A 13359-nucleotide genomic window follows, 5' to 3' on the forward strand; every position below is an offset into this window, starting at 1 on the left:
AGCCTGGGAGAGCGGGAGGGAGACACCTGCTCTGAGCATGATGCTGTCGTTCATTCTGAAGGGAATAATTTAGTGCTGTGTGCTTTTCCTAGACAGGTTTTTACAAATAGGGCTTACTCTTTAGAAACTGTAAAACTACGCATATTCCCTGGGTTTTAACGTTATTATAGCCATGGGATCTAGGCTAAACTCTGTTTACTCTTCATGTTGATGATTTTCAAAGGTCTTAGGAACTGTAAACTTCTGACTTGGAACAAAAGTCTCATCCTCAGCACTGTAAACTAACTTTTTAAGAAAATTTTATTTAAGTTTTTTTCATGTGATATTTTTATCATACTTTTCTGCCCCAACTTCTCCCCAACTTTCCTAACTACCACCTTCATGTTCTTTCTCTGTCTCTCTCAAAACAAACAAACAAACAAAAAAACCAGGAACCCAACCCCCTAAAAGAAAAGTCAAAACAGACAAACTAAGGAAGGAAGGAAAGAAAGAAGGAAAAGGAAATTAATAAGACAAACAATAGCAAAACAAAGGTGGAGACAAACAAACAAACAACATGGGTTTGGTTTTGTGATGGCCACTTCCTCCTGGGTATGGGGGCTCGCCCTGGTGTGGGGTTTATACACCCAGTGTCACTCCATGGCAAGAGCCTATGGTGTTTAGGGGAGTCTGTGGGACTCCTTTGGCCAACAACTTACCAAGATATAACCCATTCCCAGCACTGGAGGTTTTACTGGATGTCTGATTGGGGCATTGTCTCCCCTTTATATGGTGACTCATTTAAATTCCTTTCATGTATGTATATGTTTTAGGAAGCTTCTCCAGTAGTATGCTGCCTTATGGCTTCTCAAAGGGCCTATGGTTTTAAGTTTTCATACTGCTACTGTTCTGAATTGGCAGTGGATCAGTAGGTGTCTGATTTTTATGCTAATTCTTTAACAATATGTTCAGATTTTCCAAATTCATTGATTTTGACTTGCATGGCCACAATACTTGCCATGTGTTTAATGAGTCCCATACTTGCACATACCTGTGCATACCTGTGTCTGGAAGCCAGAGGTCATCTTGGGTAAGCTATGCTCAGAAGCCACCCCCTTTGGTTTTAAAAAAATATTTAATTCTTTGAAAATTGTGTGTGTGTATGTGTGTGCAATGTATTTTAATCTTATCCACCTACTCTTGTGTGCCTTCATCTCTTCCCAGAACCCACTGCTTCCCCCTCCCAACTCCATGCCCTTTTTTTAATTGTCCACCGAGGCCATGCGCTGCAGCATGGTAACCTACTCGAAGCTACACCCTTAAAGAATCTGCCTCTCCCAGCTGTCATCCAGTTAGGGCTGAGGTTCAGGAGCCTCTCTCTACCTAGGCTGGAGTGTCCACTGGCTTGAGCTTGTGCAGGTCTTATGCAGGCATGAGTTCATGAGTGCAGCTCATGAGTCTTTCGTCCTGTCCAGAGGACACTGTTCCACAGCAATTCTCCACAACCTCTGGCCCCTACAGTCTTTCTGATCGTCTTCCATGATGTGCCTTGAACCATGATGGGCTGTGATACCTATGATCACTGAGCACTCCACCAGCACGTATTTGCCTGGTGGAGATAGGCTCTCTAGTTGCCCTGGAGTCTGTGGAGGAGGATAGACCGACGGCCAGCCAGTGAGCCTCAGGGGTGCACATGTCTCTGCCTCCCCAGCAAAGAGATTGGGTAATTGCACACCTCCACCACACCTGCTGTCTTCACATGAGCACTGGAGAGTGAGCTCCAGGCCTTGTGCTTACAAAGCAAGCCCTTGACCAACTGAACTGTCTCCCCAGCCCCAGGGATGGCGTTTGTTTGTTTGCTTTTCAAAATATATTTCTTATTGGAATCAACCCCTTCTAACTAGTGTTTTCTTACACGTTTTCTTTTCCAGCTTATCTTTCTTCTTCCCATACATGGAGTTACACACATGGTATGATTGAATGGGGCGGGGGGGGGGGGGCACGGACCTTACACAAACCCCCTGAACTGTGTAAGTGTAGAAAAGGAAAGGTTACAGCTGAGAACAGAGAGTTCTTTCTTTAATATGCGAGTAGATACAGGAGAAGGCAGGTTCTGAACCAGCTAGAAGAACGCAGTGACTTCATTTCATCCACACTAGCCAAGACAGACTCACAGACAGGGACGGATGCACTCAGATTATCTTGTCAAGATTATTTTGAAGTGCTGTATACCATGTTTGTTTACCTTTAAGTATGGCATTTTCTTTAAGTTACTTTAAATACATATGACATCATTTAGCCCTGTATTTATTACATTTTTCCCAAAAAAAAACAGGGTTTCTCTGTGTAACAGCCCTGGCTGTCCTAGAACTCACTTTGTAGACCAAGTTAGCCTTAAACTCACAGAGACCCACCTGCCTCTGGCTCCTGATTAATCCTCTGCTGGGATTAAAGGCGTGCACCACCATGCCCACCTTATTACATAACATAGTTCTTATAGTAGCTGTGGTGTTTCTTAGATTCAGCTAATAATTGTACATCCTTCCACAGCTATTATTTCCATGGAATATCAATTCTTTTTTATGCCCTTCATATTTGTCTTGTGAAATTTAGTAGCCAGTGAGTGTAATTTACTAATTTGTATTTCAGTTTTGTGATTTATAAAACCCAGAACCACATACATTTCATGTCCCTCTTAATCTCAACTATTTATTGCCATGAAGTATCAACCCCTGTCAGTTCTGAAAAGCATCCTGGTTTTTCATCCATTGAACAGGGAATAGTACATTTTCTTTTACAAGTACTTTAGGTCTAATCATAAATTTCATTGCTAACTTCTTTTTCCAAGCTTTAAAAACCTTGAAATCTGAAATTGAAAGATTTATTTGACATGATTTTGACATGATCTCTTCTCTCCCATCCTCATCTTAATAAAAGTCATGTGAAGCCTTCCACTTTTAAATGACTTCTTTAAAAAAAAAAAAAAAGACCTATTAAAAAAAAAAAAGGACCTAAATCTCCTTTTACAACCACAGGTCTGTGCTTTTACTGTAAGATTATTAAAATATCAATAGAAACCTAAAGTCTTGTATTCTTACTAATTTTGCTTAATTTTTAAGTCATACAAAGATATCTTTATTTTAAACTGGGACTCTAATATCAAAATCTTACTTAGAAAGCCATCAAAGGACTTCTCAACCTACTCATCCTTCAGTAAATTCTCTCCTGAGAACCGATGAATGATAAATAGAAGCAGTTCATGGTTAAGCCTGGTGAACCTTAGCCACCAGGGTTGGAAACAGGTCATTGTTTTCTGACTCATTGCAGATGTCCTGATACTAGATACCATTTTGTAGTGATGTATTGTGTCCCCAATACATTGTGTACCCTAATAAAGTTTATCTGAGGATCAGAGGAAAAAGCCAGCCACTATAGTAAACATAGAAGTCAGGCAGTGGTAGCACACGCCTTTAATCCTATCACTCAGGAGGCAGAGATCTGTCTGGATCTCTGTGAGTTCAAGGCCACACTGGGAACAGAGCCAGACATGGTGGTACATACCTGTAATCCCAGCACTAACCATAAAGGTCTGGAGGGCTGTACAGACAGACAGGAAGTGACAGAGCTGGGCGGAGAGAGGAAATGAGATGACAGAACAGAAAGGCATATAGGCGTGGGTATACAGGAAGTAGGTCTCTTTGGAGACTGAGGTGTTGATGAGGTGAGGTTGTCTGCGGCTTGTCCTATTTCTCTGATCTCTCAGTTTTTCACCCCAATGTCTAGCTCCGGGTTTTTATTAATAAGACCGTCTAGCAATTCGTCTTAAACCCTTTGAATGAACACTAGACTTTGAGGGCTTGTAACCTGGTCACTCTGTGTGCCTACAAATATGATGTGGCCCGAGCTGGAAGCTGTCATCATGTTACTCTTTTTGCTTGTTTTTTCTTTTTGTTTGCTTGAGTTTGGGGAAGCTTTCTGAGCTGGGTCTTGCTATATAGCCCAAGTGGGCTTCCATGTCCCAGTCTTCCTGACTTCACCTCCCAAGTGCAAATGCCACCAACCCTAGCGAGGTGCTATCTTTTTAATGAGCAATTAGGAGCCATTTGGTGTGGGGGCAGGGTTCTATTCCTAGAGTTAATGAGGAATTTATAAAAGCTGTAGACGTGTGTCATCATTCGTGCGTGAATTTTTGTTAGTGGCTCAAGGTGCCCACCAAAGTAAATTAAGTACATTTGGGATGGGGAGGTGGTGGCAAGGGGTTGTTGTTTGTTGTCAAGGAACAAACAATTGATGTCGCTAATTAAGAAAGCAAAATGAGCCGGGTGGTGATGGTGCACGCCTTTAATCCCAGCACTTGGAAGGCAGAGCCAGGTGGATCTCTGTGAGTTCGAGGCCAGCCTGGTCTACAGAGCGAGATCCAGGACAGGCACCAAAGCTACATAGAGAAACCCTGTCTCGAAAAGAGAAAAAAGAAAAAGAAAGAAAGCAAAGTGAACAAAGACTAAACAATTTTTGCTGTGTGTGTCTGTGTGTATGTATGTTCTTAGACACCTCATGCTTTACAAATCACACACTAAAATAACAGGACTTTTGAGAAGTGGTGTTGGTGCAGATCTTTTAGAACTATTTAACTTTATAAGTATAGAAAGAGCAAATGAAATACCAGTCAGAATACTCATGTGGTCAGATATCTAAGGGCATTTTGTACCTAGACTTGGTCTGTTTTGGGCAGCCACATAGGCCGGGATTCATGCGTGTCTCTTCAAGACGTTTGTTTCAGAGACCGATATAATAAAACAAACAAATAAGATTCAGACAAATCCTTCCCTGGGAAGGCGCTTTGTTTTCCCAGAGTGGTGGCCTTGCAGCGTCCCAGGATGAGCATCCGGAAGAAAACAGGCAGCTCTAATACAGGAAGGTGCTTCTGAGCTTTTGTTGTTTTTTAAATACTTTTTCTTAACTAAAAACTCCTACTTCAGATCATTAGCATGCCAGGATATTTTTCATACAATTTTACATTATACTAACAAAATTCTTCCCATTGCCAGTTACATACATTCTTATTGTATGCCAATTTAAATTACACTCTTATCGAAGAATTAACTAGACTGTAGCTAAAATAATTATGTATAAGCAATAGAGAAGGCATGGATTGAATGAATATAGGAAAAGAAGATCAAGATTGAAATATAAATTGAGAGTTCTATCAAAATCTAGAAAGGTAAGGTTTAAATGAGCTAAAAATACACGTGTTTTTGTTTTAAAACAAAAAAGTTATAAATGGGGGCTGGAGAGATGGCTCAGCAGTTAGGAGCACTGGCTGCTCTTCCAGAGGACCAGGGTTCAATTCCAAGTACCCACATGGCAACACAACTGTCGGTAACTCCAGTTCCAGAGGATCCAACACTCTCCTCACACAGACATACATCCAGGCAAAACACCAATGTATGTGAAATTTTTTAAAAAATGAATAAACTTTCTTAAAAAGTTATAAATGTGAAGTTTGGGGGATATGTGTCCTGCCCCCATCCTCATCCCGACTTTCATCCAGCAAGTACTTTTTCATTCTTTGTGGACAACATATTAGCTTCCCTCTGCCCTCCTTCCTGCTGAGCCAAGCCCAGCTCCCGGAGCAGTCCAGGCTTTACTGTTCACCAGTCTGAGTTGGCATTGTGATATTATTCATTGACCATACTATAGCCAATCAAAGCATTAGAATTCCTTTATCAAAATAATTATGTTTACACCTTCAGTACCCTTTGCTTGGTGTCAGTTGTTTAAATAACCATTTAAAAGCAAGAAAATAGCAGCTTAAATTTGATCACATTAAACACAGTAAACCACTTCAAATTAGTTGAGGTTAAACATCAGAGCTGAAGTGTTAGGATGAGAAGGGATAGGGGCATTTATAACGTGCTAACATAATGAAAGAACTGGGGTTGAAAGACACTCTAAGGCTGGGCTTTGGTGACAGGTTGGGAAAGCAAGCTTGGCTCTCAGCTGAAACCTCCAGTTCTCATTAGCAAATCTTGTTTTTGAATTTTTGAGATGACCTGTGGTATTTTTTAAATAGTTTCCATTTTACTCACTTGCCTTTTCTCTTGACCAAGTGATGCTGGAGCCAAGTGAAGATGTAGAATATAGAGTAAAGAGGATTTGGGAGACACACAGTTCTGGCCATACTGAATGTGAGCTTGGAACGTCCAGTGAGCACTTGACCATGCAGAGTCCCTGGCTACAGTTTAAGCCATAACCTGTAGATTGTAGCTGAGATCGTAAGAGTGTGTAAAGAGAAGAAAGGTTCTGGACACACCATGAGCACTGCCTGATCAGAGTGGCCGGGAAGGGGAAGGAATCCCGGAAAACCTACAGAAGATGTGTGTCAGCCAGTCAAGGGAGTAGACCCTAACAAGAAGCAAAAAATGGTAATGCCAGGTGCTCTAGAAAGATCTTGTGGACTGGGGACCCACCGGATTTGGCAGTGAGTGGTGTGTGAGTGTCATTTCTATGGCCAAGGTTAGGATTGAAGGTCTGATTTTAATAGATCAGAGGGACACAAGGAAAGAAAGAGATGCTCTGCTTATCCTGGGTAGGTTTTGGAAATGCACCACAGATGAACGAGATGGGCAAGAGGGCTGAAGTAGATGTGAGGCAGTCAAGGAGTAACTCCTTGTTAACAAGGAGAAGTTCAAACTAAGTCAGTTTATACTGTAGTTTATACTATAGCCAAGCCAGTATGGCAGATGAGAGAGAGAGCCATTCCAATTTGCCAGTACAGTACAAACTCTTCACCGAAACCAAAAAGGAAGATTTTAATAGTTTGTTTTAGCAATTTAATGCATTCTTTCTTAGGTATAGAAGGCCATGTTATGATTGTGCTAGAGTTTATCTATGTACCCAATGCACACACTTGAGTGAATTGACTAAAATGGCATGGATCACCAAAAAGAATGGTAAATATTTGAGGAGATTGATATTTTAACGCTGACTTAAAGTGTATATAATGGTATGTGTATTTACGTGGAATCTCATTAACATAGGTTCTTTTAAAGCCACTATAACAAAATGCCAAATTCTGGCATGTTGGAAATGTGCAAAACAAAGTCAGAGTATCCAAAATGAATTCAAGGAAAATCTTTGATATTGTAATTTAGTTTTGTATTTGCTGAGGGGAACGATGTATGCATTAAAATAATGTCACTAAGAATACGGATAGACATATAAGTGTAATAAGTATTAAAATAATTAATCCTGTCTTCGGTGGCGTGGCTCAGCCATGTGCATTCAGGTCTACTCAAGCATGTTCATATGTGTTTGTGTGTGTTTATACGTATTTACATGTGTCCTGTGTCCACACAAAAGTTTAATTTTTGGTATGTGAGCACCACCTATTGGTTTCTCATGTACTTGGATTTTGTTTTTCTTAAAACCTAATTTAAAAATAATAATAGTAATAATAAAATAATCCTTCTAGTTTTTCCCTAAAGTTAGTCTGGTGTTTATTTCAAAGTTGGAGGTTTTAATGCTGTGTCACAGTTGACTCCATCCAGAGTTCCAGAATGCTTTGGTATAAAGTAACAGGAAGAAGGTCTTTAGAATTTTTTTCATGAGATTGTTGTGGCTGTCTTAATGAAATGGAAAAAAAGCTGTACTTTATTTTCAATAAGTTCTCATAATAGAATTACACTGGAGAAATTGAGTCTTTTTCTGAACCATCATTCATTAAAATCAGTCTTTTTTCTTGTAAGGGAGGGAATTTATTCTTTGGTGTCGTCAGAGATGACTGATCCTTTGCCTCTGCCTACCAAGCACTGGGATTGGAGGAGCGTTCCACCATGCCCAGCTCAAGAAATTTAGTAGTAATGAAACTTAGTGATGGCAGTCAGTAACTAACTGATCAATCAGTAAGTGAGGAACAGCAGCCTTGATTGTGACTGGGCGTGAAGGCAGAGCCCTTGGCGTAAGAGCCCCGTATTCTGAGCCATGACTCTCCATGTTCTAAAAGTGGTTTGCATCTGACCCTTGGGCAGTGCATTCTGGTTTCCTCCAGGCTTGAGCCTGTGCTCTGCAGTAGAACATACTTTAAAGCATGGATGTGTGTTTTCTACAGACAATGGATTTTGAGAACAAGAATTTGACAGTTTGAACACCATCAATGAGATTTCTTTAACTACAGTTTCCTATCATCCTTTGCCTAAATTAAGTGGACATCAACCTCTGTTTAAAAGGAAGGATCTTACCCAGTTGTAGCTGCAGTGAGGGTATTTGGCTGTCTACAAGTCTGGCCGCCTGATCTTTTAAACTATCAGAGTTCAGGCTGTATGTGATACCAAGTGCATTGCTTACACTCACTCATTTTGTCCCTCAGCAATGCTTTTTATAGGTATGTATACTAATTAATTAATTGGAACATAGTACTCATCAGGGTTTTTGTAATTTGATATATAATTTTTATCATTTTTTTCTGAAAATTGTCCCAGGATTTCTAATAATTCCTTATGTGGTCTTGTCAGCTATTACTTTAAACATCAGCAAATATGATTGATTAAAATTGTATGAAATAATAGTTTACAAGGTTTTAGTTCTACTAAAACCTTTCTTTTGTTCTTTCTTTGTCTTTTTCTTTCCTGTCTAGCCAAGTGTTTTTATTTTTAGTGGGAAAAAATACATTGTCAGGTTATCAGCACGATTCTGGTTAAGTGAAAGCATGTATAGGCATGAATGTTTTCTTTCGTGCTGTTCAGATATTTTCCAATCGTTTAGGACTCTTTCAAGACCCTCGTCTTCATTATTTTTCTCTGATTGTGATTAAAAACACCAGGACCCAGGCAACTTAGAGAAGGGAAGGGTTTGGGGTGCGTGTGGTTCCGAGGAATGAGGGTGGGTGGTAAGGACACAGGAGACATGGTGGCTGGAGCAGCAGGCCGAGAGCTGAGGGCTCACCTCTCCACAAACAGGAAGGAAAGGGTGAGCTGGGTGAGACTGGCACGAAGCTTTTGACATCGCAGAGTCCCACTCGGTGACATTCCTCTTCCAACAAGGCACACTTCCTGAACTTCCCCAAATAATGCCACAGGCTGGGGACCAGGTACATCTGAGCCTATGGAGACATTCTCATTCAAATCACAACCCTGTGATTATGCCTGAGATCATTAATGGAGTAAGTGCAGGAACAGTTTTGCAGTGTTTTATTGTCTTACTGTCTTTATCCAGTGACCTACTTTATCAAAAACTGCAGTTCAGTATCTTATGGTTATTTAAAGCTCACAGAAAACAACTGGATGATCCTAAAGATCTAAGTACGTTTACTGAATAAGTATTGGACTTTAGGTAGCTCACAAATAAAATGAATTTAAAAGATAAATTTGAGAAAAGATCGATGGGGGAATTGATTGATCTATACTTAAACCTAAAACTCTGATGCCTGCGTGATCTAATTGGAAAATTCCCTTGCCTGCCGGTAATACCCAGGTACGGATAAGGTTCTTTTTCTAAGGGGAAGAAAATAAAATAGCAGAGTGGACTAGAGAGGCTGTCTGAGCTGAACCACATCTTCCTGCATGCGATTTCACTTCTGAAGTGTTTGCTTTTTGTTTTTGTTTTTTTAAAGAAATGCTGTTTTTTCATTGGGATGTAGTGATTAGCTAAGGTCGCTTTGGCTGTCTTCCAGCTTGTGGAGAGACTCCAGAACAAATCAGAGCACCGAGTGGAATAATCACGAGTCCAGGCTGGCCTTCTGAGTATCCTGCCAAAGTCAATTGTAGCTGGCTCATAAGGGCAAACCCAGGGGAAATCATTACTATAAGGTAATTCTGATACCTTTCACGTTATTAATCTTTTATTTAAAATATAAAGTTTCTTTTTATGTCATTTCATTTATGTCATTGCCATAGGTACAGTAATATAAAAATACCTTGCAGAACATAAGTTATAGTTTTAAAAGTAAGCAATGCCTTAACTAACTTGTGTTTTCAGTATTTTCTATTGCTGACAGCATGCTGTCCTGAGCTGGGAATCCTCTTGCCTCAGCCTCCAGAGTGCTGGATTCCCTCACTCGAATCCAGGATAAACACATCATATAAAATATAATCCACTGCACCCAGCTATTGTAACTACTTCTTAACAAAAGTATAATTTGCTCAATAGCTTATTAGGGTCAAGAATGACCTTTAGCAGTGTGTAGACAAACAAAACCTACCAACCAACTCAAAGATTCATGCCATAACCTCAGCCTCATTCATTGACTCCTCTACTCTACAGAAGTTAAATACAATTGTAGGTGGACATGTGTGTGCTCATAAGACTGCAAACGTGCTGGAGTCTGGTCAAATCTATAAATGTTTCTTAATTTATAAAACACATCACATTACAGAGTGTTAAAATATAACTACTGGGTATGCTTGAATATAATGTAGTAATATATGTTTATTGACATGTTGACTAAAACAAATCACAGTTCTAATAACTTTCAGTGCAAACAATATTTTTAGACTATTAAAAACTGAAATGTAATATGAAACTCTGACTTCTTGTAAGAGATGCATGTACATAGAGATCTCTGAAAGTGTTGTACATGATAATGGAAGGCCAGAGACAAGTACCAGCCTGAGTTAGTTATTCAGAGTGTTTAAAGAGAAAATAGCTTAACATAATCCTTGCAGTTAACTTCCTTATTACTTGATTTAAAGCAAAGGCAGAGAGTTAAAGCCAAATTTTCATTTGTTAGCGAGCCATGATCAGATGTTGGAAGCAAAATTGGATTTCTCATTTCTACTAAACAAAGGCTGCTCTCCTGTTCTTGTTTGACGTTTTTACCATTTGCTTGTGTCCTGTTTTAGGAACTACGTGATCATGTTTAGCTATAAAGTGATCTATATGAAAGAGTATTCCCAAACTCAGGACCTTTCAGAGAAGATGGCACTCTTGTTTGCTCCCTCTCCTTCCCCCCCTCCTCCTTCCCCTCCTCCTCCTTCTTCCCCTCCTCCTCCTTCCCCTCCTCCTCTTTCCCCTCCCCCCTTCTCCTCCTCCTTCCTCCTCCTCCTTCCCCTCCCCCCTCCTCCTCCTTCTTCCCCTCCTTCTCCTCCTTCCCCTCCTCCTCCTCCTTCCCCTCCTCCTCCTTCCCCTCCTCCTCCTCCTTCCCCTTCCCCTCTCCTCCTCCTCCTTCCCCTCCTCCTCCTTCTTCCCCTCCTCCTCCTTCCCCTCCTCCTCTTTCCCCTCCCCCCTTCTCCTCCTCCTTCCTCCTCCTCCTTCCCCTCCTCCTCCTCCTTCCCCTTCCCCTCTCCTCCTCCTCCTTCCCCTCCTCCTCCTTCTTCCCCTCCTCCTCCTTCCCCTCCTCCTCTTTCCCCTCCCCCCTTCTCCTCCTCCTTCCTCCTCCTCCTTCCCCTCCTCCTCCTCCTTCCCCTTCCCCTCTCCTCCTCCTCCTTCCCCTCCTCCTCCTTCTCCCCCTCCTCTTCCTTCCCCTTCCCCTCTCTTTCTTTGTGGTTCTGATTTGCTGTCCTGGAAATGTTAGCTGGAGCTGCTTTAAGGAAGTGGGTGACCCAGTCTAACTGGAGAGAAGGAGGAGTTTCTCCCGCAGTCTTCCTCCATGCTTGGATTTCTGGCTTAGGCGTGAAGAACTATAGGATGATCGGGATTGGAAAGCGTTTCCTAAATAGATAAACAAAGGAACATGTGCTGGTGTTCAGCATGGTTCTGGAGTCTGCTGTCTCCTTATGAAGAGAAATACTATTCTGGAAGCTCAGGGAGAGATGCAGGCATGAGGACCGTAGAAGCAGGTGTGTGACTGCTGATGATGTGGCTGTCCTGCTGGGGCAGAAGAAGCAGGGACTTGGAGTTTCGTCTTCGGTTACATCTCATTTTTATGAACAGCCCCGTCAAAGTTTTTAAAGCCTCTTCCGGTGTTCTCTTGTTTTAGTTTTCAGGACTTTGATATCCAGGGGTCCAGAAGGTGCAGTTTGGACTGGTTGACAATAGAAACGTACAAGAATATTGAAAGTTACAGAGCTTGTGGGTCCACAGTCCCGCCTCCGTACATCTCCTCCCAAGACCACGTTTGGATCAGGTTCCATTCAGATGACAGCGTGTCCAGGAAAGGCTTCAGACTGGCGTATTTTTCAGGTGTGTTTTTGAAAAGAAACATGCTGACCCACATCTTGTGGTGTTAACTGCGCGATCACCTTTACTTAGTTTTCTGAACAGCGTCCACTTAGGCCCATGTCAGCCCTGCAGGTGACTGGGTGAGGAGTAGAGACTGTCAGCAGCTGTCTTAAGGTGGAGTATCCAATCCAGTGTTGATAGAACCATAATGAAATGATTAATTTCATAAAGTAAGGCCTGTCTTTTAAAACATCTTAATATAGTTGTTTGAAAGTAGGCTGTTCTGGAAGCTTTTGCCCATATCTCCAAGATTACATCAGAGTCTGTTTTCGGGGTGTGAATTACTATTTTCACTACATCTTAAGCAAAAGACATGACCCATCCCACTAACACTAGTCTTGGACTTTGTAATCTTTCTCTTCCTAAACCGTTTCCAAACATGACCAGGTCACACATGTGGACAATTTAGAGCACTGGGGTGCCTTTTTCTTAACCATCACCGCCTTTGTACCATCCACTCAGCTTGAGTATGTCTGCCACCTCCTTATCCACAAGTGAGTTGTCAGTGGACAGACAGCAACAGCTCAGCCTGTTGTCAGCGGGGCCGTAGGATCTGCTAGGGTCCGGTTTGTTTCTCTTGCTCTTGTGGAATAGTTGGCATGGTATACTGAAATAATTAGAATTCCCTAAGCACTCTTTTTCCTGTCCTTAATGAACAGTTCTCCAAACTACCCAGACTTTCATGCTCCCGAAAGCACCTGCACCTGGTAATAGACACTGGTGCTCATCATCAAGTCATTTCGTGAACTACTTGCAATTGTTTTAAAAATAAAACCATAAAATGGAAGTATTTCATCATGATTACATGAAGCATAAACAACTTTAAGATGACAGTTTATCGAAAGCAAGTCTAAGTTGTAAAATACACTACAGTGTGCGTAGCAAAATACTGCTGAGTATGAGGACAGAGACAGGAACAACGATAGGAGAATGTGGAAAATATCTGCAGAGTGGTCGCCTGGACGGTTTTTCTTGCTTTAAACATGTCTCCTGTTTTAGTTATGTTTACAAAATGTTAAATTCTTAGGCAGTACATCCTTTGGCTCATGTGTCGTAAATCATTTCACTAAATGTTCTGCAGTGAAATGGATATGTACAGAACAGAATGGATCCCTTCCATCTTGAGGTAAAAGTGCAGGGAACTTGGTGGGAAAGGAGCAGACATTAACTAAATGGAATTGTTGAGTGTGTAATGCCAGTGCTAATTTCTCACTAGAATTTAAC

General features: G+C 41.3%; 1 protein-coding gene across 1 annotated transcript in view; it reads left to right on the forward strand.

Annotated features, from left to right (window-relative positions):
- Lrp12 (LDL receptor related protein 12) overlaps positions 1–13359 on the forward strand; it is a 73128-nt gene that overhangs the window by 52937 nt on the left and 6832 nt on the right. Inside the window, exons 3-4 of the mRNA XM_059247206.1 lie at positions 9650–9785; positions 11894–12096. Of these exons, the coding sequence (XP_059103189.1) occupies positions 9650–9785; positions 11894–12096 (339 nt within the window). The remainder of the gene's footprint in view (positions 1–9649; positions 9786–11893; positions 12097–13359) is intronic.

The sequence above is a fragment of the Peromyscus eremicus genome, chromosome 20 (genome assembly GCF_949786415.1).
Source record: "Peromyscus eremicus chromosome 20, PerEre_H2_v1, whole genome shotgun sequence".
NCBI classification, from domain to species: Eukaryota; Metazoa; Chordata; class Mammalia; order Rodentia; family Cricetidae; genus Peromyscus; species Peromyscus eremicus.